This window comes from Dipteris shenzhenensis, chromosome 11, assembly GCF_047967505.1.
Source record: "Dipteris shenzhenensis isolate YYH24624 ecotype China chromosome 11, Dip_SZ_1.0, whole genome shotgun sequence".
Classification (NCBI taxonomy): domain Eukaryota; kingdom Viridiplantae; phylum Streptophyta; class Polypodiopsida; order Gleicheniales; family Dipteridaceae; genus Dipteris; species Dipteris shenzhenensis.
In genome coordinates, this window is record NC_141606.1 from 49567794 (window position 1) to 49591338 (window position 23545).

The 23545-nt window shown below is 44.0% G+C and overlaps 1 protein-coding gene across 7 annotated transcripts in view; it reads right to left on the minus strand.

Moving 5' to 3' along the window:
* Positions 1-23545, minus strand: part of LOC147897124 (protein MICRORCHIDIA 6-like) — an 84595-nt gene that overhangs the window by 18793 nt on the left and 42257 nt on the right. For all 7 annotated transcript variants that reach the window (XM_087381069.1, XM_087381065.1, XM_087381066.1 and 4 more), the window contains exons 7-10: positions 6810-6885; positions 1085-1163; positions 854-988; positions 609-707 (exon numbers count right to left, since the gene is read on the minus strand). In XM_087381069.1, coding sequence (XP_087237195.1) covers positions 609-707; positions 854-988; positions 1085-1163; positions 6810-6885 — 389 coding nt within the window. The remainder of the gene's footprint in view (positions 1-608; positions 708-853; positions 989-1084; positions 1164-6809; positions 6886-23545) is intronic.

Sequence of the window (23545 nt, forward strand, 5' to 3'; positions counted from 1 at the left end):
TATTTGCTCTAACTAGATCGATCATGGTATATCTTAGGCCAAGATGTCAACTCACTGGCATCATTTCTCATGTATAGCGCACGCAAGAGAGAGAGAGAGAGAGAGAGAGAGAGAGAGAGAGGCCAATCTAAGAGTTTATGCAGGTGCTTTATGAGTTTATGCAGCAAGCAGGTGCTTCTCGAGCAAGTGCTTTATGAGTTTTTGCAACAAGCCACTATTAAATTTGAGGCAAAGCCCTTTGAATGTACCTTCTCCACCATGAAACAGCTGTGCTTGAGCGCTAAGAGTTGTATGTAGAGTAGGATAACAGACAAAACTGTGCACAATTCACCATATAAAATAGATGCTTCTCGACAACAGCTGCTAGGATTCTAATAGACAAGTGATGTCTATTTCTGTAATGTACTTCCCTGATCTTCGATAATCAAAGTAACATGAACTATCCTTATTTTCAGGACTAACAGCTTCAGAAGTACTGACACAAAACTTGACGCTTTGAAGAAGCGCAACTGCAGAACAAATACAGTTTTTTGACCAACTATTACATTACAAACATTTACTAAGGTAACCTTCTAATTAAAAGCAAAGTGGAAGTCACATTACTGCACCTGTTTATCTGTGTCAAAATCCAACTCCAGTTCACCATCATCATTCATCCACAAGTTGTATACAATAATTTTTGTCCCATGCCATCCAATGTCATCAAACTGCAAGTTGTTGACAACGTAACATGTACATTGAGTAAAGGTTTGTCAAAGAGTTCTGTAAATGCTTTGATACAAAGCTGTGTGCAACAACAAAAGTTCAACATCGTTATAGACAACATATTCTCACGTGGAGGAAATATTTTTACCTGCTTCAGAAGTGCAGATTCTGTGGTGTAAGGGGACCATTGCAGCACAGTGGACAAGTTATTTAACCAGTCATCTTTATTAGTCCGGACAAGCATCTTGGGCTCCCCATTGCTTTGTGATAATTCAAAATCAACCTTTAAATTAAATACATAGTATCAAAACCCTTTATTGGGACTCGATGAAGCAAGATAGATAACATTCAATATAACATATGATGCCACAAACTATACCATAGGAACCACAATATCTTCGTGCCCAGTAGCTCGAAGAAATGTGTAAGAAAGAAGACCTATGCTTTGTGTTGTGCACCTGAAAATAAAGGGATAATAAGATTTATACATGATATGGAAGAAACCATGCCCATAAACTGTGAAGCAAAGACCATATTGATGCCTTCACATGTAATGCTAGAATCCAAAAGGAAAACAAAAGAGCGTGAAGGATAATGAGGCACAACATGAAAAACATAACATACTAAAGGGAAATCATATTCATTGGGAATCCAGTTGATGGTTCTAAAGTAGATGTAAGTATTGAAGCGAAAGTTCCAACATGTACATAGATATAATTTGAAAGATTTTGTGGCTCCAAGATAATAATCATGGCAACTAACCAGTTCAGCAACTACATTATATCAAGGTGATAGTTCCTACACAAGAAAAATTTTAGGAACACCCTTGTCGATCCCAAAAGACAGACTGAAATACATGAAGAAACAAAAGCCACACCTGACCGAAAGATAAAGGAGAGCAAAAGAAGCTATTCATCCATACACAATACCCTGCAAACATCTCTAGCCTGACAGAAAACACTTGACTTGAAAAAAAAGGTAGACCCCTCAAAGAAAGCCAGAGCTTTATTAAAGCAGGCAGCACCAATCAACTTGCCCATGACTGAGATTGCACGAAAAACCCATCACGATGAAACCAACTCACAATCGTTAGCAAAACTCCAAAAAGAGCATCCCCTCCAGCAATTGTATATGCTCCTTAAAGGAGAGGGTAGCTTCCCCTTCAGACTTGATCCGCAAGAGCTCAACCTAGACTGCCAGTCAGGTCAGTTGATTGGGCACTCATCCCTAGACAATTCAACGTCCTCCCAGGGCATTTTATATCAGTTTATTGGAACAAGCCAAAAACTCCTATTAAAAAAAAAGCAATGATCGTGCAATACAGAATGTGTAGAGCTTCTACAATAGAGAAGCAGCTTTTGGAGGGAAACCATAGATATGTGCCAAAAGGAGTAACGTTGCATAGGTGCTGTAGGATACAAGGCTTTGAGCAGCATGCCAAAAGCTTTGCGCAGCTTCAATGTGAGGAAGATTCACAGCCCAATGGAATGCTTGTGATTACTATCAGCAATCTGATGTGTCCCATTACATCGGATGTGTTGCATCAGGTATTTTCTCCTTTTGGGCATATTGAGAGGATTGTCATCCATCAGATTTCAAGAGGTCTCCAAGCTGAAATGCACTTTGCCTCAAGGACTAGTGTATTGCAAGCACGAATTGCATTGCATGGTCGGGATATATATGATGGTTGGTGTACCTTACATATCCAGCTGTTAGATTTGACCGAGATGTCCTTCTATGCTAAATGTGGAGATACAAATGCCATAGAGCAACCAGTTGTTGGAGCTATGATGCCGAAGGGGAGTTATCCCAAAGGCTATACAAGCCTATAAAAGCAGAAACCCAACATCTGTGGAGAATGCAGTCATGCCTATGATGGTAATGCAGCCAGCACAGCCCAGCCATGCTATGCCTCTCCTTAGTTTCAAGGCAATTGACAATGTCTCCATATGCAGGAAAAAATTTTGGTTGTTTTTAGGCTGCAAACACAAGAGGGTTTTGTGGGGATATGTCACGAGGACGTGAAAAGTGAAGTATTTTTGTAACTCAACCCACGCTTAACCAAGGGTTAACCGTGGTTAAGTTTAGTAATAGTTTGGCCATAAGGGACTGGCTAGAGGAAGTGCAAACTTCCTAGAAGTCCCTAGGGGCAAAGTCTAGGTGCACCACTAGGCCTAGGGGCAAGGCAAGGCACTAGAGAGGAGTCTAAAAGTTAGACCCAAGGACAACCAACGTTGTCCTTGGTCAATTGGGAGCTTTAAAGAAGGGCCAAGTGTAATGCATGTAGGTGCATGCCCTTCTCCGACCAGAGGTTGTTGTACGGATTCTTTAGCACGCTTTCCCCAACAATCGCAGTTCTCGAGGTGGCCAGTGGATGGTTGATAGCGAGGTTCCAAGCCTGGATCCCAAGGTCGAGGCTTTGGCGCAGCTGAAGCTGGAAGTCACCTACACCCTGCTGGAGCCTGACAGAGGATAGGCGTGAGGAACAGAGCTCACCCCTCTGCCACAGACAGTGGGTATTTGGATTTGGACTTCCTTTTGTTTGTTTTTCTTGATTTGAAGCATTTTGCAGTGCATGTATGGTGTTTTGCAGTCCCTTCTCGTCTCATTCAGGTTCTAGCAAGCACCGAGAGGCAAGGGTGTTCTTGGGGAAAGGCTTAAGGACAGTGTGGATCCATGTGATAGCCTTGAGGCTGCTTGGGTACAGTTTGCTAGTGGTTTGGATGCTAGGATGCCTTTCCGTTGGGTCAGATCAGAAGTAGATGCCTAAGACTACCTTGCCAGTTGGATTCTAATGGTGCACTTGGATCAGATGCCCAGAAGACTGCTAGAGGATTTGCAGAGAAGAACAGTGCAGGGGTGAACCCCTGATGTAAAGCATTTTCCATTCAGAAGCATTAAATAAATACCGAAAGGGGCACCAAGGCATTTGGGGCCAGTGGGTGTTTTGTGTACTGTTTTCACTGAGTAGGGGCATTCTAGCCTCCCCATTGTTGTTGTTAAAATTTATTAGTAAGTATTGTTAAGTGAATGAAGTGACTAAAGCTTGCATTGTGGCTATTTATGGGGTTTACGATTGAGTAGACGATGATTACTGCCCTTTAGTTCTTTGAAGGACGGTTACAGGATCGCTGCTCAAATACAAACAAAAGCCCACATAATGGAAACAATAATGGACAGCAAGAGAAGGGTTGTTATGCCAGTTTGAAGGAACGATACATCGCTCCAAATGATGACTTGGAAGTACCTATATGCAGGGTGATGGAACAAGCCTACATAACAGTGACAATGAAGCAGGCTTGATGAGTAAAAAGATATACGATGACCCAAGCAATGATGAGCAAATCTGTTGACCCGCAAGGTAGGATGTGGATGCACTTACACTTGGTACATTTAGGCATGCAAACTTTGAGGACAAAGTTTCGAGGAGGAATTGAGTATCGAGCATTTATGGTCTCCATAAAGGAAGAAAATATAGAAGACCACACAAATGATAGCAAGGATGATGCTCTTATGTTGACCAGCCACTAGGTTTCCTCTGTGTTGGCAACTCCTACAAAAGGCCAACTCCATTTAACGACACCAATGGAAGAGACAGCTTATCCCTTGGTTTTGGGTGATTCCATGGACAAAGTAAGATTCTAGCCACTAATACCAAACACGAGCTCATCACCATTGGCATGGAAAAGCATGATGCATTGACCAAAATCAGTGGGTATGGGATGAATGCCTATTCAAATAATGCTACTAGACTCCCACAAGGTTGTCAAAGACACAGCCCTACAGCTGATGCTTATATATATGTTCATGACCACTGCCAGTAACAAAAGCTGCACGTACATGTACAACCTATAAATGACAGCAAAAATTATGAAGACAATGGACAGCAAAAGAATGATGGCTGTTACAACAATTTAGAAAATGATGGCGAGAAGCCCTTGCACAACCACATTGATCTAAATAGTTACTGCTGTCCCCAGCAGTACATTAGTGCACAGCAGCAAGGTAATGCAGATATGCAACTTGATGGAAAAGATGCACATGGAAGTGCTATTGCAGGAGACCAAGGTAAGTCTATAGTTGGGGATGAGGAAAACTTACCACAACAGAAGTTGAGGATCGTGAAGGACAAGGGCAATCAGCTTCTTTCCATGGAGAATTATTTTATAGCACATCCGGTTTGGTAGAGCACCAAGGTACACTAATGCGTGGGGATTCTACTGCAATCCCACACAAGATGCAAGGTGGGCTTTTAAAAGGCAGAATATATATTACACAACCAGCCAAATCTTTCCATCTTTGGAAAGCTTATTAGTGAGCAGTCCACTATGATCTTGCCCATGGAGAACTTCAGCCAGAGACTTCCACCAGTGACACTTCCAATGGATGATATCCTTGAGTTACGTGCAGGGGATAGAGGCCGGTATCCACAACCGCCATTTGGCACATCTCAACCTCGTGTGGATCTCAATCAGATCAGAGGCTCTACATAAAGTCGAGACCACCTCAAATGCAGCCTGGACAGATATATGTGGAAGGATGCCATATGCCCAATACGCACATGAGTTTGCAGGCTGAGTGGGACATTGATGTTGCCTTGTCAAATCAGCACCATGCCTATGTGGGCGTACAACCTGAGATCAAGAATAATTTATCTCCATTTCCCCAGGTTTGCCATTTCCCTTCTCTTTCTCTGTTTCTTAGACCATGTGGGAGGGTCCAAGCTGGAAGGATAAAGTGGAGGGGAGAGTGTCCACTTATTACATGTTCTGATGTCTCAACTCACCATCCCGGGGGCACAATAGGGAGGGTAGGTGAGGAAGAATGCAACAGAAGGAGTGACAGGCTGTTTTCTAGCCATTTGGAGAGGCGAACAGGTAGAATGCTAACGTGAGAGAATGCTAACAGCCCAAAAATCAAGCCAGAAGTAGATTGCAATGTAGAACAGATAGCAATGGAGAGGCAATGGTGGTCAATATGGAGAGGCGTCAAGGGAGGAGTGACAGGTGTGGATGGGCCTGCGATGTAGATGGAGAGGTGGTCGGGGAGAAGTAGCAGGTAGGCAGGTAGGGTAGGGAGGGTTGAGGCAAGCTTGAGGAGCTCAAGCGGGATGAGAGAGTGCAAGCAAAGAGACAGTTTTTTTGTTTTTTTTTGGGGGGGGGGGGGGTTCTCAAGCACCGAGGGAGAGACCAGGGCAGAGAGGCAAAATAGGGAGGGGGAGCTCAGGTGGGGCGGGAGGTAATAGAGAAAATATGATGAGCTCAAGTGGGGAGGGACGGAGCAAGGTGGGGAGGCAAGGCGGGCTGGGGAGAAAGGGGCCGGGGGGAGGCAAGGCAAGGGGGGGTAAGGAGAGAGAGGTCTGAAAGTGGCATTCATTGAGAGAGAGGGACAAAGAAAGAAAGTTTATTAAAGTCTTCAGAAGACCGATGGGTCTATGAGACTGCGAAAAAAACCTGAATACAATGAGCTGTGGTAGTGGAGCTACTAAACGAGCATTCACACCAATGCAGAATGCAAAAAAATGCAAAATGGCAGTACTAAGTCCTAAGTACAACATAGTCATATCCCGACTATATATATATATATATATATATATAATTAGCAAGACCCCTTCAACAAGATGACTAAACACAAGAAGCCATCAATTGGCTGTCAAAACCTCAATATGAAAGTAACAACAATCAAACACAAAAACATTAGCAACAATCCTTTCAAGGGGGGGGGCGGGGGGCGGGGAGGGGGAAGCTCAGGTGGGCAGGAGGTAGCAGAACAATAAGATGAGCTCAAGTGGGGAGGGAGGAAGCAAGGTGGGGAGGTAGGACGGCGGGCTGGAGGAAAAGGGGCCTGGGGGAGAGGCAAGGCAAGAGGGAGGGACGGGGGGGTAGGGGGGGGAGAGAGAGAGAGAGAGAGAGAGAGAGAGAGAGAGAGGCTTGAGAGTGGCAATAATTTAAATAAATAAAATTAGCAAGACCCCTTATCAAACAAGATGATTAAACACAAGAAGCCAACCATAAAATCTCAATATGAAAACATTAACAACAATCCTCTTCATATGTAGAAACTTTCCTTAAGAAACTTATTGAAATGAAAAAGCAGAAAAAAACCTGTTTCGAGAGCAGCGGCTGAAAACAATAACATCAGCACCCAATCTCATTGTGCTAGTCTTAAAACCATTGCCATCTGAAAACATCCAAATAAACATTTGTCAAACCTTTCCAAAACCACATTTGAGACCCTGAAATATGATTCATATCCATTTGACTCTGCACACTTTTGCTCTATCTTCCAAAAAAGAGCAAACCCAACTGCCCAATGAAGTCTTAACTTACTCAAATTTCAACCATAGTTCAAAATGCATGACTGGACAGGCTGCTCAAACACCAAAATACAACCATGGACACCCCCAATTGTCCAATGAAGTAAGCACAAGGTAAAAACATCGATAGCATATGGGAATTACATTGGTGTTCAAAATTTCTCTACATAATGCTTGACGCAAAACTTGGTAAACCATAGAAAATTGAGAGGTTTTAATACTAAGGATGTTGCATGACCAAACTATATAAGCTAGCAAAACAATAGCATGAAAATGTCCCTCTCCACCCTCGCAAAAAAGCAAAAGTATATAAAGCACCTACTATCATAACTTCAACCAATGATCATTTTGGGTCATACTATTGGGCTAGTCATCTAGTCATGCTAGTACATTAACAGTATTATGATTAAAGCATTTCCCATATTGCTTGCAAAATCCATGTCTTATCTACACCGGGATGAGAGAAGAAGATACAACATTTGTAACAACCTAGGATAACGTTACCTCTTACCAGCTAGCACCAATTCTCATGCCCACAAATCTTGTCACTAAATCTCCTCTACATCTACCCTACAACACATCATAAATAGAAAAAAACTTCACAACACATCGAATGGGCATAACTCTCCACAATAGGACACCCTTTGTGTTGGAGTACGACTCCTCACAAGAAAGGTGCATGTCCTTCACGCACAAGGTAGTTCTTGTATGCCTACCCTACAGCGCTACAGAACTTCCTGTACAAAACAATACAGCATGTTCCATACTGTACAGTACGTGTACAGTTTTTGTAGGGGTGAAGTTTAATTTAAATTTTTTAATTTCAAAAAAGAAGTGTGGTTCAAACGTGTCCCTGTTCCTTTCAATGCATCCTGTAATTATAACGCATACCTGAAAATCCTTTTGCCGCTTTAAATTGATTTGGCACTTGTTTGTGTGCATTTGCCACCTCCGCCCTTCTCATCCCATCTCAAGGCCGATTGCTGCCCCTTCCTTCAGCACACACAACCCCCTCTGCACATCCTCCTCTTCCAAGCTGTAGCCAGTCCCATGGTCCACACAACCGTGTAAATATAAATATAGAGTGAAGACTATATGTTGTGACTCGTTGCTCTAGTATGTTCTACAATCTCGATCTAGTAGTCGGTTTAAACTTTGAGGTAGTCCATCAATAGTCACGTATGGTAGAATCTATGAGATTGTTGATTGTGATTAATCATTGCATTCTATGGACTATAGATGGTTTGTAGACGCCGCAGGATCTTGTTACATAGGGGACGTACTCGCCGCTTCATCTCCAGACGATCCAGGATGATGGCAGCTTTTCGGAGGAGACTTACTCATGGAGATCTCGCCCTACCAGCCGCTCACCTCACTTTTGCTCAGATTTGTACTCTCATAGCAGGAGGCAGAGTCGATGGACAGGATTTCCAGTATTATTTTGGTTCTCAGACTCCGTGATACATGGACTTGTATCTTTGCATTGACATATTGTACTCATCCCCCCATTTTGCACCCAGGGGCGGTTTCCTTGCATCTAGCTTACTTTGTATTTAGGCTCGGATTTGACATTATGTACTTTCACTTGCATTGTATTGCGTAGCACTTAGATGATATTCGACGATGCCTCTTCTTTGTGGCACGTTGATTTTGTGCTATCTTGTACGTAGAGTTCTTGATGTCCCATGGGCCCATTTTGGCCTTTGGTGGACAATAATACACTTTCTTTCTTTCTTTCCCCCTTCCCTACTTCTCTAGGGAAGAAAATAATAATATACAAAGGGGACATACATGACGCATCTTCAATCTTTTATCCATACAATGCCTCATGCCATACATATGGTACCTAACATACGATACCACCTTGTTCACACACTTATATTGCCCCTCCAAGGGAACTCCTCTCTTCATTCATGAAAAATTAGTGATTTACCATATTGTCCCCTCCAATAAAACTCCTCTCTTCATTCATGAAAAATTAGTTATTTGCATCTACTAATGAATGAGTACGAAATGGGTGTGCCTTTCAACGATTAGGTATAACTCATATCACAAGGGTGCACCTCTTCACATCACACTACTCTTCATGCCCACATACATGCTAAATTCTACATTCAATTGGGTGGTTTCAACATAGCATTCTTGAGTTCTTCTAAACGGTATCAATTCCATCTTCAACCCATTGTGGAGATGTTCCAAAATACAAATCTGCCATAAAGATGAATGGCATAAGCAAATTGTACTAAACCTGAATTTCAAAAATCAGGAAAATGGTACTTCCATTTTCTGTCACCTACAATGGCATTTGCATCTTGAGATGGCCACGTTCCAAGTTCACCTCGGCTTCAAGATAGGAAGCCGAAGGGGAAAACCTACCCCTAGATGTCGACAAAAAACTAATGAGAGCAAAGAGACGATTTGCACCTAGCTGGCCTAAATCTCTTGATTTCTCACCCAAGAGACAATTTGCAATGCATCTCCAACCAATCATTAGCTTTGGGAAATCCTCTAACTCACTGGTTTTCTTATGGACACAATCCAAAGAAAGGCAACCTTGCACATAAATGGGACAAAAGAATGAAGGGGGTATATAGTATCTATTTAGATGGAAAAGATGCAGAAGAAGCTTACGGGAGAGTTTTCGTGAGAAGTTTAAAAAGAAGTAATGACACGTCCCAGCACTCCTGAAACCCCTGATCTGCAAAACAACCACACACAACATCAGAACTGAGCAGGCTGCTCACCACCCAACCGTGACATCTACGGGATGTGATCCCGAATCAGAAGATGTCCCCTCCGAGCCACGAGCTGAGCTACTGGCACGAACTCCCAATCAGATCCAAACCAACCTGGTGTCCCATACCACCAGGTGGCGCTGTGAAGCCCTGGATCTGCCACTGGGCCTTGGGCTACGCTAAGATGCAGGCGCGCGTCCGCGACACAATCCAGGATCAGACCTAGCACCTGGGAACGAGACTTGCTCCCAACTGCACACTGAGAACTGAACCCCCTGGGCCTCTTTTATAGACTCGGGCCCCGGCGCCAAAAATAGCGCGAAGACCTATAAATAGTTCGTAACCTTGCCACTCAACCCGAGAATCAAGCCTACCTAGCTCTAAGCCTCCCCAGGCTAACCTAAGCTAGTTCTGTGTACCTAGTACACGTCAGATACCAATCCGTGCACATGACATACTCCCCCTCCTCTAAGAACTCACTCCTGAGTTCGCTAAGAAATCTGGAAATGTTCTTTGGAGGTTTTGTAATGTCTCCCATGTTGCATCCTCCTCAACACGATCCTTCCACTTGATCTTGTATTCCGTGATAGTACGATTATGAATCTGTCGTTCACAAAATTCAAGAATACACTCAGGTTCGTGAGGAATATGTAAACTACTCGGTGCTTTCTATCAATTCAAACAACGGATTTTGCAGAGGCATTTGAATGAGATGATTGCGAGTTGCCAAACACATATACTTGAACTTAAGAGTTTGCAATTAAGCTGGAATTAAGACTTATACAGCTTAAACTCAAAGTGACATCATTGGAGAATGCAATATGATTGAGGGGCCAAGACGGGGCCCCCCCCTTATCCAGGCTCACTTTATTCTTGAAAATGGAGATACAAGACCAAGGTGCAATGCACCTTCCAAACTGATGAACTCAGTGAAAACCTAGGACCTAGATACAAGACTCAAGAGCATATGTACAAGGTAGACAACAAAAAGGAGGACTCCAAGCTCAGGTTTCAGCTCTTGGCTTGCCCAATCCACAAGGAAGAAGCCTGCAACAATCACCACTTACATCCAACATTAGAGACAAACACTAGTTTCTAGAAAGATAGTAGAAACAACATGAAATAGTGCTGTAAATGAGATAAACTTGACAATACAAGCTCCCTTCGTGACTTGGCCTTTTTGTAGATGAAGTCCTTGATGCCTCTGAAGCTACCTTGGGTGAGGAGAGTGTGGAAATGGGGCTGGAATGAGAACAGCTTAGAAAAACAGCCTGTAGGCTAGAAAGAGAAAGCTTTTATGGAGTGTGAGCTGTAGAGAGAGAGTGCCAATGCTGATCCCAAGGGAGGAGATGTAAGAGAGGAGCTGCTGCTGTTCCAGAGGTGCACAGAAAGGCAGATTTCTGCAAGGGAAATGGGCTGGAACAGTAGAGAGAGAAATTCTGCAGTAGAGAGAGAAAGACTGCAGCAGGAGAGAGAAAGGGGCTGTGGCTGCTCCAGGCTAGGTGAAGGAGAGAGGATGCTGCTGCTGTTCCAGAAGAGCTGAGAGGGGGCAGATTTCTGGAGAGGAGGGGCTGGAACTGTAGAGAGAGAATGTGCTGTTGTAGAGAGAGAAAGTGCTGCTGAGGTGAGAGAATGGCCTGGGGAGAAGCTGGCTGCACCCAAGGAGCTGGAGAGGTTCTGCTGCATCATCTAAAAGGAGGGAGAAGAAAAGTGACGAAATTTTCATGTGAGGAATGAAGGGGAGAGGTCTTCTTTTATAGGCTCAGCCCCCCTCCTAGGCCTAGAGTGGAAGGTGGACACTTGTCCCAGATTTTTGGTGGGCTGCAGTCCCAAAGAGGACAGCCCACCACTTGCCCTAAATCTACCAGATTTGGGGCCAAACACTTGGCCTGCATGCCCTGCCACTTGCCATGCATGCTGCCACATGTGTGGGACAGGTGGACTGACCTGCCAGCTCAGATTCCAAGTGGCAGTCTGCCACGTGTCAGCTGCCACGTCACTCCCAAAAACCCTAAAATTTCAAAGTTGTCAGAATTTAATTCTGATCGCACCCACGGGTTCCTAACAGCTTAGACTATCTATTGACGTACTCTAAGGTCATAACTGAGCCATACTGAGCTCATTTGTTTGTCGTCTTATCTTGTATCTCCATTACTCTTGGCATGCTGCCAGGCCCACACCCAAAGCTCAGGGAACATTCTCTTGAATGGTTCCTAGGTCGGTATGCAATCTGTGCATTTGATTGGTCCCATGTTTGGGTACTCAGGTGGGGTGTGGTTTCTAGATGTCCCTCTCAAAGAGAGGCCATCATTCTTGTGGGTCACTAATGCCCATAACCCCAAGCAAGGGGGTCCACCCTCAAATGCTAGACCTAGTCCCCATTGTCCGTAACTGAACAGAAGGAAAACATTTCATTTCTTAATAAGCATACTATTGAAAAACAAAAAGAAATAGTACCAAGCAAGTGGATACATGTTGAAGCAGGATGACATTCCCTCCGTCTTTCATTCGGTTGTCCGCAACTGAAATGCTTCCTCATAAGCATCCAGGATTTCAGGACACTCCTGAAATGTAGCTCTGTCCACCCATTGGGCATCGGTGGATGGGAGCCCTCTGAACTTCAAAAGGTACATTTTGCGAGTCGTGCCTCGACGTCCCGTAGTGAAGTTATGCAAAATAATTTGCTCTGGGATCAACAAGATCTCAGTGTCCTCTACTTCAGGTGCATCGTCCAGTGTGGGCTCTTGAGGTGGTTCCCCAATGAAGGGTTTCACCAAGCTTACATGGAAGACATTGTGGATCTTCCAATGCTCTGGAAGTCTCAATCGGACCGAGACATCATTTATTACCTGCAACACCTGAAAAGGACCATAATATCGAAAGGATAGCTTGAAGTAGATGCGCTTTTTGCCCACTTTGGTTTTTAACCGGGCTTTCTCAAATTTCAATAAGACCCATTGGCCTTCTTTCACTGCAAACGCCCTCCGTCTTTTATTTGCAGCTGCTCTTTGTTTCTCCTGTGCCTTTTGAATGGCTGCTCGAACCGTGGCATAAGCAGAGTCATAATCCTCCACGAATTGATCAGCGGCAAAGATTTTCTCTTTTGTTTGCATGAGTGGAGTTGGTAAAGATCTACCATATACAATTTCGAAAGGAGCTTTTCCAGTGGAGGAATGAATTGTGTTGTTATAAGCAAACTCCACAAGAGGAAGGAATTTCTCCCAAAAGGTTTGCTGGTCATGCACATAAAATTTCAGCAAATCCAAGAGTGTACTATTCGTAACTTCAGTTTGGCCATCCGTTTGAGGATGAAAAGCTGAGGAGAAACTTAGAAGAGTTCCAAGGTTCTCAAACAAAGCCTGCCAGAAGTTACTAGTGAACTTTGAGTCTCTATCTGATACTATAGACTTGGGCATGCCGTGGTGTCTAAAGATGTGTCTAATAAATAAATGGGCAGCTTCAGGTGCCTTGAGATTCTTTCTGCAAGGAATGAAGTGGGCTTGCTTGCTGAATCGATCTACTATCACCCAAATCATGTCATGATTTTGATTGGTCCTGGGAATTCCTGTAATGAAGTCCATGGTGATGTGTTCCCATGGTCTCTCAGGAATGGGTAGGGGCTGAAGTAAACCCTTGGGTTTTCCTCTCTCATACTTAGCTTTTTGACATGCGAGACAAGCTAAAATGTAGGCAGCAGTGTCCTTTTTCATGTTAGGCCAGTAGAAAAATTTATCCATGGCTGAAAAGGTGGCCACAATACCCCTATGACCAGCATAGGGTGGGTTATGGCTTTCTCCATCACTTTAGATCTAAGCTGCTTTGTGATACATAGTTTGTTCTCCATGAATAAATAGCCATCCCTGATGTGGTAGGCATGATGGGTGCCTCCATCTTTCAAATGTGCCCATGGCTGAGCAAAATCAGCATCTCCCTCATAGAATTCTTTGAGGGTTGTTAGCTCATCATGATAGGGAACTGAAATATGGTGAAGCCGTGGTCTACGAGAAAGGGCATCAGCCACTACATTCTCTTTTCCAGGAGTATATTGTATCTGAAAATGAAATGATTGCAGAAAGGTAGACCATTTCATATGTCTCTCTCTGATCAGAGGTTGAGTTAGAAAATATTTAAGACTTTCATGATCAGTTTTTACAAGAAAATCTATCCCTAAAAGATAATGTTTCCAAAGTTTGAGAGCATGAATTACAGCTAAGAGTTCTTTTTCATAGATATCATAATGAAGTTCAGCATCTCTTAGCCGTCGGCTTTCAAAGGCCACAGCATGACCATCCTGGGTAAGAGAAGCCCCAAGGCAATCGCCACTGGCATCAGCTGCTACTAGGAATGGTTTCCTTAAGTCAGGAATGATAAGTACAGGAGCTGTAGTCAGGGCATGCTTTAGAGCATTAAAAGAGTCCTTTTCTTTTTGGGTCCATCTGAACTTCAGATTTTTCTTAGTGAGATCATGTAGAGGGGCTGCAAGTTCAGCAAAATGCCAAATAAACCTTCGGTAATATGAGCATAGGCCTAGAAAAGACCTTACCTCATGGGCATTCTTCAAGTAAGGCCACTCTACAATTGTCTGTATCTTGGCTGGGTCCATACGGACACCTTCTCGTGAGATAATGTGACCAAGATAGTGAATCTCAGGAAGAAAGAACTCACTTTTCTTCTCATTGATGTAAAGAGCATTTTCAGCTAAGATTTGAAATACAATCTTTAGATGTTCCTTATGCTCTTCCTCATTCTTGCTGAAAATGAGGATGTCATCAAAGAAGACGGCAGTGAACTGTCTATAGTTCCTGAACAACCGTTCCATCAGTCGATTGAACATGGCTGGGGCATTAGTAAGGCCAAATGGCATTACCATATATTCATACAGTCCAAATGTGGTTCGGAAGGCTGTTTTATGAATGTCCTCAGGTACAACTCGTACCTGATGGTAGCCACTCTTAAGATCTATGCGGCTGAAAATTTCAAATCCTCCTAAACGATCAAAGATATCGTCTATACGAGGAATTGGGAAACGATTCTTAACCGTCTGTTTGTTTAAGGCTCTATAGTCTATGCACATCCCGAAGGTTTTATCCTTCTTTTGGACTAGTAAGACAGGAGAGCAAAAAGAAGAACTACTGGGTTGGATCAATCCCTTGTCCAAGAGTTCTTGGACTTGCTTGAAGATTTCATCTTGTTGAGATTGACTAACTCTATATGGGGGTCTATTTGGAGGTGAAGACCCTGGAACTATGTCAATTTTGTGATCCTCTGGTCTCTCAGGAGGGAGGTGACTAGGAAGTTCCTGAGAGAAGCAACTAGAGAATTCCTGAAGGAAATCTAATCTTTCTTTTGTGAGAGGATCTGACTTTTCTTCACTTGGTTGCTTATTACGTACAAACACTAGAAAAGAACATACTCCTTTCTTAAGCAAATTGGGAGATCGTGCATGACTTACCATAGGAATGGTGTTTCCTGAAACTCCCGCTGTAATGCTCACATCTCTATCCTTATGTTGGAGGGTTAGAATATTCTTCACATAATCGATTCGGGGGTTGACTTGCTTATGCCAGGGCATGCCGAGAATGACATCTGATCCTTGAAGTGGTGCCACCATGATCTCCTTCATAAAGAAGTCACATTTACTCATCTTGGCATAAAGCTTATGCTGTCTTAGAACAAGTAAGACAACCCGGAGGTGTCCTATATGATCCTCAAGCGTTTTACTATATACCAAGATATCATCTAAGAACACTACAACAAATTTGCCCAGATAATCTCTGAACAAATCGTTCATCATCTGCTGAAAAGTAGCAGGAGCATTGGTCAAACCAAAAGGTAATACGAGGAACTCGTAATGACCGGAATGCGGTCCTATCTATGTGTTTAGCATAGATACGGATTTGGTGATAACCCGTGCGCAAATCAATCTTACTGAAATACTTCGCTCCGGCCAAACGGTCAATCAAATCATCGGAACGAGGTAAAGGATAGCGGTTCTTAATTGTGACTTTATTTAATCGTTTATAATCTATACACATTCTCCAGGAAGAATCTTTCTTCTTTCTTAAGAGGACAGGTGCACCCCAGGGTGATTTACTTGGGCGGATATAGCCCATATTCAGGTAATCCTGAAGCTATAAAGCTAACTCATCCTCCTCTACCTGGCTCATCCTATAAGGTGGTACACTGATAGGTTGAGCCCCTGGGACTAAGTCTATGCGATGATCTACTGCCCGTTCTGGAGGTAAACCTTCTGGCAGTTGAGCTGGGAATACGTCCTTAAAATTATCTAACAACATTCTCAATTCACGGTGTTCAAACATACTTAATTCATTCTTGTTAATTACCGAAACAACAAATGAAGAAAGTGGAATCAGAACACACTGATAGACATCATAATGAGAATTGTTTAATATATTCCGAAGCTGCATCGCAGATACAATAGGCCCCTTTGATCACACTGAATACAAAATTGGGTGTCCTTATCTACAAAAGAAAGCGTGTGCTCCGTCCATCCGATCTGAATATTGTGGGTTTTAAACCACTCTATCCCGATCAACAAGTCTACATGCTCCAGATGCATAACATAACATGTAAGAGCTCCCGTGTAGGCCTGAATCCGGATAGGAAGCGCTTCAACCTTGCGATCCCAAAACTGCTTCCCAGCTGGAAGCTGCACCTCATAGGTGTGGTCGCTAGGTACTGTGGACAGCCCCATCTTCTGCACAAATTTGTAGTTAACAAAATTGTGAGAGCTGCCCGGATTAAAAAGAATGTGAACCTGTTGGTCCCTAACTTCTCCATAAACTCGGAAAAGATCATGGGAACCAAACAACGAAGTATTGAAAGTACAATTACAAGAGAGTGGGCAGGTAATGACATTTACTGAAATACCTGTCATCGCGACTTGGTTTGCTTCCTTGGCTGCGGTACGTGGACCCGCCTGGAGCTTCGGTCCTAGCACCAACTTTTGGTTCTTCCGCTTAGGACACTCATTCTTTGTGTGGCCCCGCTCCTCGCAATAGAAGCATCGCCCTTCTTTCTTGAGCCTCAGAGTGCGAAGGAAATGGGCTTTACCATTCTTTGCTGGAGTTAAGCTTTTCCTGGAGGCGTTGTCCGTAGACTTCGTCTCCGCAATACCAGTCGTATGCTGAAAGAACTTGCGTTTGTTCTTTCCACTCGTATCGGTAACTGTGGTTGCTTTGGTACCGGCCATGGTATCATCATATATGCGGGCATATGTCATGGCCTCCTGCAACGTTGTGCACTTGTTGTTCTTTATCTGCAACTTGTAGGAGTCTGGCAAACCATCCACGAAGAAACCTAACAAGGTCACTGGATCCATTTTAGTGGCCCTGGTTTGCAGAGCCCTAAATCTTTGAAGATAAACTTCAAAAGTTAAATTCAATTTTGACATATCAAGGGCCTTGAGCTTGCCGACGATATCGTAGTCATCTTCCTTCTTCAGGAACTCCTTCCTGAAGATGCCCTCAAAATCGGTCCAAGTATCAGGCTTAGGCTGGAGTTCTTTCCACCAAAGCAAGGCTTTACCTGACATAAACCCTGCTGCAAGCTGAATCTTTTTCTCATCTGGATAGGGGTGAAATTGGAAGTGTACTTGCCACTTGTGCAACCAAGTGTCAACTACCTCCTTTGTTCTTGATTTTTGGTCACCTGGAAAAGGATCCGGAGTGATATTCGGGCCTAGCACGGAAGCCATGGCATCCACATGCGTGAGTGCCTGAACCGTGCTAGCCAGAAGAGTCAGAGTTGCTTGTATCCCTTGGAGTTGCTGTGACAACCCCGATTGATTAGCGTTGACCTGCTCAAATTTACCATCAAGAGCAGTCGTAAACTCACTGAAGGCTTTCTTAGTTATCAGGTCGTCATAGAGACCCTGATCATCCTCTCCCACTGGAATGTAATCTAAGTCCTGCTCTCCCATAGTGAACTCGGGATTTGGAGCATCAGACATGGCTGAAAACTGATTTGATTACAAACGGAGAGAAATAACTAACTAAAACGAAGCACAGAAGAAGATGGAGCAGAAGAAAACCGTCCCGTAAGAAGCTGACGGAAGGAGATACTGGAATCTGGCGAATCGGAAGCCCACGAATCCCGAGACCTCTCCGAACCCGCAACCGGATGCACGCGCTGCTGAAGTGGCTGTACGGTCTGCTGACGTGGCTGTACGGATGCTGACGGAGGCCGTACAGTTGCTGACGTGGCTGTACGGCGTCCGTACAGTCTGCAGGTACAGGTGCACAGACAGGGTTCGCAGCAGCAAATGCAGGGCTGACGCAGCTTGTACGGTGCTGTTGCAGGGCTGGCGCAGGTATTCCGTACAATTCCGTACGGTGCTGATGCAGAGCCTACGATGGCTGTCGCAGGCTGACGCTGGCAGGGTACGGATGCTGCAGACTGCACGATGCAGGGCAGCGCTGGCGCAGGCAGGGACGGCTGACGCAGGCTGGCGCTCAAATCGAGGCGCTGCTTCGAAGCTCTAGGCTGGCTTGTGGGTAGGCTGGTACCCTGCCCCCACCTATATAGGGTGCAGGGCAGCCTTATTTGGAAGCTGTGCTTCCAAAAAAGGCCAAGCCCCCCTAGCTTTGGAGGGGTGCTTTTTCGAAAAAAGCACCCCCTGCGCAGGCTGCACACAGCCCTTTGCGCAGGCTGTAATCAGCCTTCTGCGCAGGCTGTACGCAGCCTGTTCGCCGCCCCAAGAGCCACTCTTTGCCCCCAGACTGTTCCGTACAATCCCAGGCGCCTCTTCCACGCCTCCCTTGCAGCTTTTTTTCGCCACTCTCTCCTGCTTTCTGCTCTCTCTCCCCTTCCTCTAGCCTTCTCTCACAGGCCTTCAGAGATCTCGATTTTTCTCTCTCCTTTTCTTCTTCCTTTTCCCGGATATCTCTCCACCCCTCCTATCCCAGGTATCCAGCAAAAACGCAGCAACAGATTTCGAAATTTAGGGCATACCTGGAGGAAAAACTCGTCAAAAGTTCTCGCATCAGAAGTTCCTACCTCAGGAGTTGGCTCTGATACCAACTGACACATCCCAGCACTCCTGAAACCCCTGATCTGCAAAACAACCACACACAACATCAGAACTGAGCAGGCTGCTCACCACCCAACCGTGACATCTACGGGATGTGATCCCGAATCAGAAGATGTCCCCTCCGAGCCACGAGCTGAGCTACTGGCACGAACTCCCAATCAGATCCAAACCAGCCTGGTGTCCCATACCACCAGGTGGCGCTGTGAAGCCCTGGATCTGCCACTGGGCCTTGGGCTACGCTAAGATGCAGGCGCGCGTCCGCGACACAATCCAGGATCAGACCTAGCACCTGGGAACGAGACTTGCTCCCAACTGCACACTGAGAACTGAACCCCCTGGGCCTCTTTTATAGACTCGGGCCCCGGCGCCAAAAATAGCGAAGACCTATAAATAGTTCGTACCCTTGCCACTCAACTCGAGAATCAAGCAGCTCTAAGCCTCCCCAGGCTAACCTAAGCTAGTAGAAGCTTCTTGGAAAGAAACCTACAAAACCTCAACAAAGCTTTACCACGCATTGAGTAGGCTTATGGAATTCTTACTTTAAAGTCAAGAGCTGAAAGAATGCAAATTCCTAGACAAACCGAGAACTTGAAAGGACTACCAGTATGGATTGCCGAGGAACTCACAAAAACTCATCCGAAGAACAAACGTCAAGTAAAGGCGGCTAGAACAAAACGCAAATGGGTTGTCTATCAAGATGGCCAAGCATTGATCCAAGACTTCAAAGCTAAACCAATGGACCCTCACTCTATAACTTATGTATGACCTCCATTTTTTTCCTTTCGTTCTTAGCCTTTTGGCTTTTTAGCTAAGCTGAATGAACCAATTGTAATCATAACCTTAGGTGGTTATCTTATGTTTAAGACATAATCCTCCAAAAAATTTTACATCCCCCAAAATAAGTTAACACACTCGTTATACCACAAAAGGATCGAATATCAAGCTCACCTCCCAACCATAGAGCCAAAGAACATCGTTCTTGAGCCATACACATTCAACTGTGGTTGTGAAAGCTACCCTGTACTCAACTTCACAAAATGAAGTGAAAAGATATGCAACGTTCTAATGTGTAGGACAATAGATCATAACCTCTCTCTGACATAATGATACGCGATCTCAATGTGTTTCATGCGTACATGAACACAGGATTCTGTGCCACTGCAATAACACTGTCAGTGAGTATATGGCTGCAAACCACCACGAAGATCTTCCCTCAATCTCTTGAGCCACACATTCAACTGTGGCTGTGAAAGCTACCTTGTACTCAACTTCACAAAATGAAGTTTCCATAGTGGATTGTTTCTTGCTCAACCAAGAAAGGCTTTGCGAAAAGCTATAAATTTCCTCTGGAGAGAGCCTTGGTGAAAAGATATGCAACGTTCTAATGTGTAGGACAATAGATCATAACCTCTCTCTGACATAATGATAAGCGATCTCAATGTGTTTCATGCGTGCACGAACATGGGATTCTGTGCCACTACAATAACACTGTCAGTGAGTGTATGGCTGCAAACCACCACGAAATCTTTCCTCAATCTCTTGAGCCATACACATTCAACTATGGTTGTGAAAGCTACCCTGTACTCAACTTCACAAAATGAAGTTTCCATAGTGGATTGCATAGTGGATTGTTTCTTGTTCAACCAAGAAAGGCATCAACTACCAATAAAGAAACAACTTTCACTCATGGAATATCCAATGTCATAGTCACCAATTCAATCTGAATCACTCAAAGTATGCAAGTCAGTGTCAACTCCCCTAGCATAGAGCACATCAAGAGAGTGAGTATCTTGCAAATATATGGACACACACTTTGCTGCTATGTCTTTGAGCTGTGCATATATCTTCACAAAATGAAGTGAAAAGATATGCAACGTTCTAATGTGTAGGACAATAGATCATAACCTCTCTCTGACATAATGATAAGCGATCTCAATGTGTTTCATGCGTGCATGAACACAGGATTCTGTGCCACTGCAATAACACTGTCAGTGAGTATATGGCAACAAACCACCACGAAGATCTTCCCTCAATCTCTTGAGCCATACACATTCAACTGTGGTTGTGAAAGCTACCCTGTACTCAACTTCACAAAATGAAGTTTCCATAGTGGATTGTTTCTTGCTCAACCAAGAAAGGCTTTGCGAAAAGTTTTAAATTTTCTCTAGAGAGAAAAAGCCTTGGTGAAAAGATATGCAACGTTCTAATGTGAAAAGATATGCAACGTTCTAATATGTAGGACAATAGATCATAACCTCTCTCTGACATAATGATAAGCGATCTCAATGTGTTTCATGCGCGCACGAACACAGGATTCTGTGCCACTACAATAACACTGTCAGTGAGTGTATGGCTGCAAACCACCACAAAATCTTTTCTCAATCTCTTGAGCCATATACATTCAACTATGGTTGAGTGAAAGCTACCCTATACTCAACTTCACAAAATGAAGTTTCCATAGTGAATTGTTTCTTGTTCAACCAAGAAAGGCATCAACTACCAATAAAGAAACAACTTTCACTCGTGGAATGTCCAGTGTCATAGTCACCAATCCAATCTGAATCACTCAAAGTATGCAAGTCAGTGTCAACTCCCCTGGCATAGAGTAGACCAAGAGAGTGAGTACCTTGCAAATATATGGACACTCACTTTGTTGCTGTGTCGTTGGGCTGTGCATATATCTGCTGTGTACTCAACTTCACAAAATGAAGTTTCCATAGTGGATTGTTTCTTGTTCAACCAAGAAAGGCATCAACTATCAATAAAGAAACAATTTTCACTGGTGGACCACTACTCTCGTTTGCATCTCATGCATTCGAACCTGAAACTACCATTCTCGCTTCCTTCTTTTTTCGTTCTTTCTCCAATCTTTTCCAGATTCATTGATGTGGTGTCCAGGCTTCGCTGAATCACTACTCTCGTTTGCATCTCATGCATTCGAGCCTGAAACTACCATTCTAGCTTCCTTCTTTTTCCATTCTTTCTCCAACCTTTTCCAGCATTCATTGATGTGGTGTCCAGGCTTCTTGCAATAATGGCATTTACCCTTTTTCTTGGACTGACTTGCATTTCTAAATTTTTCTTTGTTGGCTGATTTGAATCAGTCCTAGACTGAAAGCCACCAAAATTAGACTTATACCATCATGATTATCAACAGGTTTGACATATTTATCCTTGTCTGTTCTTCCTACAACTTTAGTCCCACAAGTTCTTGAAAAGTAAGTTGAACTGTACTATCCTCCTGGACAAATTCAGAGAAGTATGAGAATACAAAGAAGTCTCTGGCAAAGAATTCAAAGTTGTAGATATGACTATTAGGTACAAATTAGAGAGCTACCAAAATGAGCCTTATTTCTACCTTTAGCCAACAAGGCTTGATCACCATCATGCATATTAATAGACATATTTTCCCTTGTACGTTCTTCTTGTAACAATAGCCCCATAAGTTCCTGAAAAGTCAGTGGAGTTGTTTATATCAGTTCACTATCAGATATAACTTCATCAATGTTCAGCAACTATTCTCTAAACCATAGATCTTAGTCAAATGATCTGAAATCAAATCACCCTTCAGCATCTTGGCATCATCAATTTGTCTTTTCAAGGAAGAAATAATGACCTCATTCGTTGCCTAATGCATATCTTCAAGCTTGCTTGGAAGTCCTGGAGAACATATATGAGGTATGATGAGCCTCTTAAGAGACAAGACAATAAGTGACAAAACCTACGCATCTAAAGGATCCAATATCTGATTCTAAGTAGAGGCGGCAGCCTTATCTGTGCATGTTCTCTATCACAGGGATCATCTCCTTGCTAAGGTATACCAGGAGCAATGGCTGCATCTCCTGGACAAGCGTCTTCACTAGTACCAAAAGGTAACAAAACCCCATAGACTCTTTGCAACCAAAACATCATTGACCATCCAGAATGAGTGCAATGTCGCTGATTTTGTCAGAAAATCTCTGTTTTTAGAGCTGCAAAACACTTGAAACTTGGTTGGCTAGCTTCAAATAAGAGGCAGCCTGATGAGCACAGCAAGTATACACAAAAGTACTGCAGGTCCAGCACAAGTACAGTAGGTACAGCAGTGAACTGCTGTGAAACACCTAAAAATGTTTGTGCCCCCAAATGGCGCCTCTGGCTTTGGGAGGGTAGGCCCTTGAGGGAGGTCCAGTGGGATCCAAGAGAGTGGTTCTGGCCCTCCAAGGGAGGCCTTGCCAAGCACGTGGACGAGGTGCCCTTCTACACCACCACACGGATTGGCAAAAGGCTTCAGATGGACTCTTCGACGTGGACCCCTTCGAGGAATAGGCATTGGGTGATCCAGCGAGTGCCCCGGGATGTTTGTTCCAGGTTTTGGACGCATTTATGGTCCAGTTTGTGGCCGAGGAAGATCTCCTACTTCTGGCTAGTCGCCCACGAAGGCTTGCCCATCGGCCCGTGGTTGGAGCAGATGCGGGTGGAGGAGCAATGTCATTGTTGTTTTGCTGGTTTTCTAGAGACGATCCCTCACTGCCTTTGAAGCTGGCATAGCGCAACGAGGATTTGGATGGGAGCCCTTAGGATTATGACCCATATGCAGAGCCTTCAGAGGGACTACACTTGGGGGATGGTGGCTTGGTTGACTGAGGGAGGACACGCATTGCAAATTGATGAGATCTCCCCAGCTTACCGGATATAGGGTCAAAGCATTCAAAGGATAGAACTCCATGAGGCGGTCCCTCCTGATAACCTCGCTCC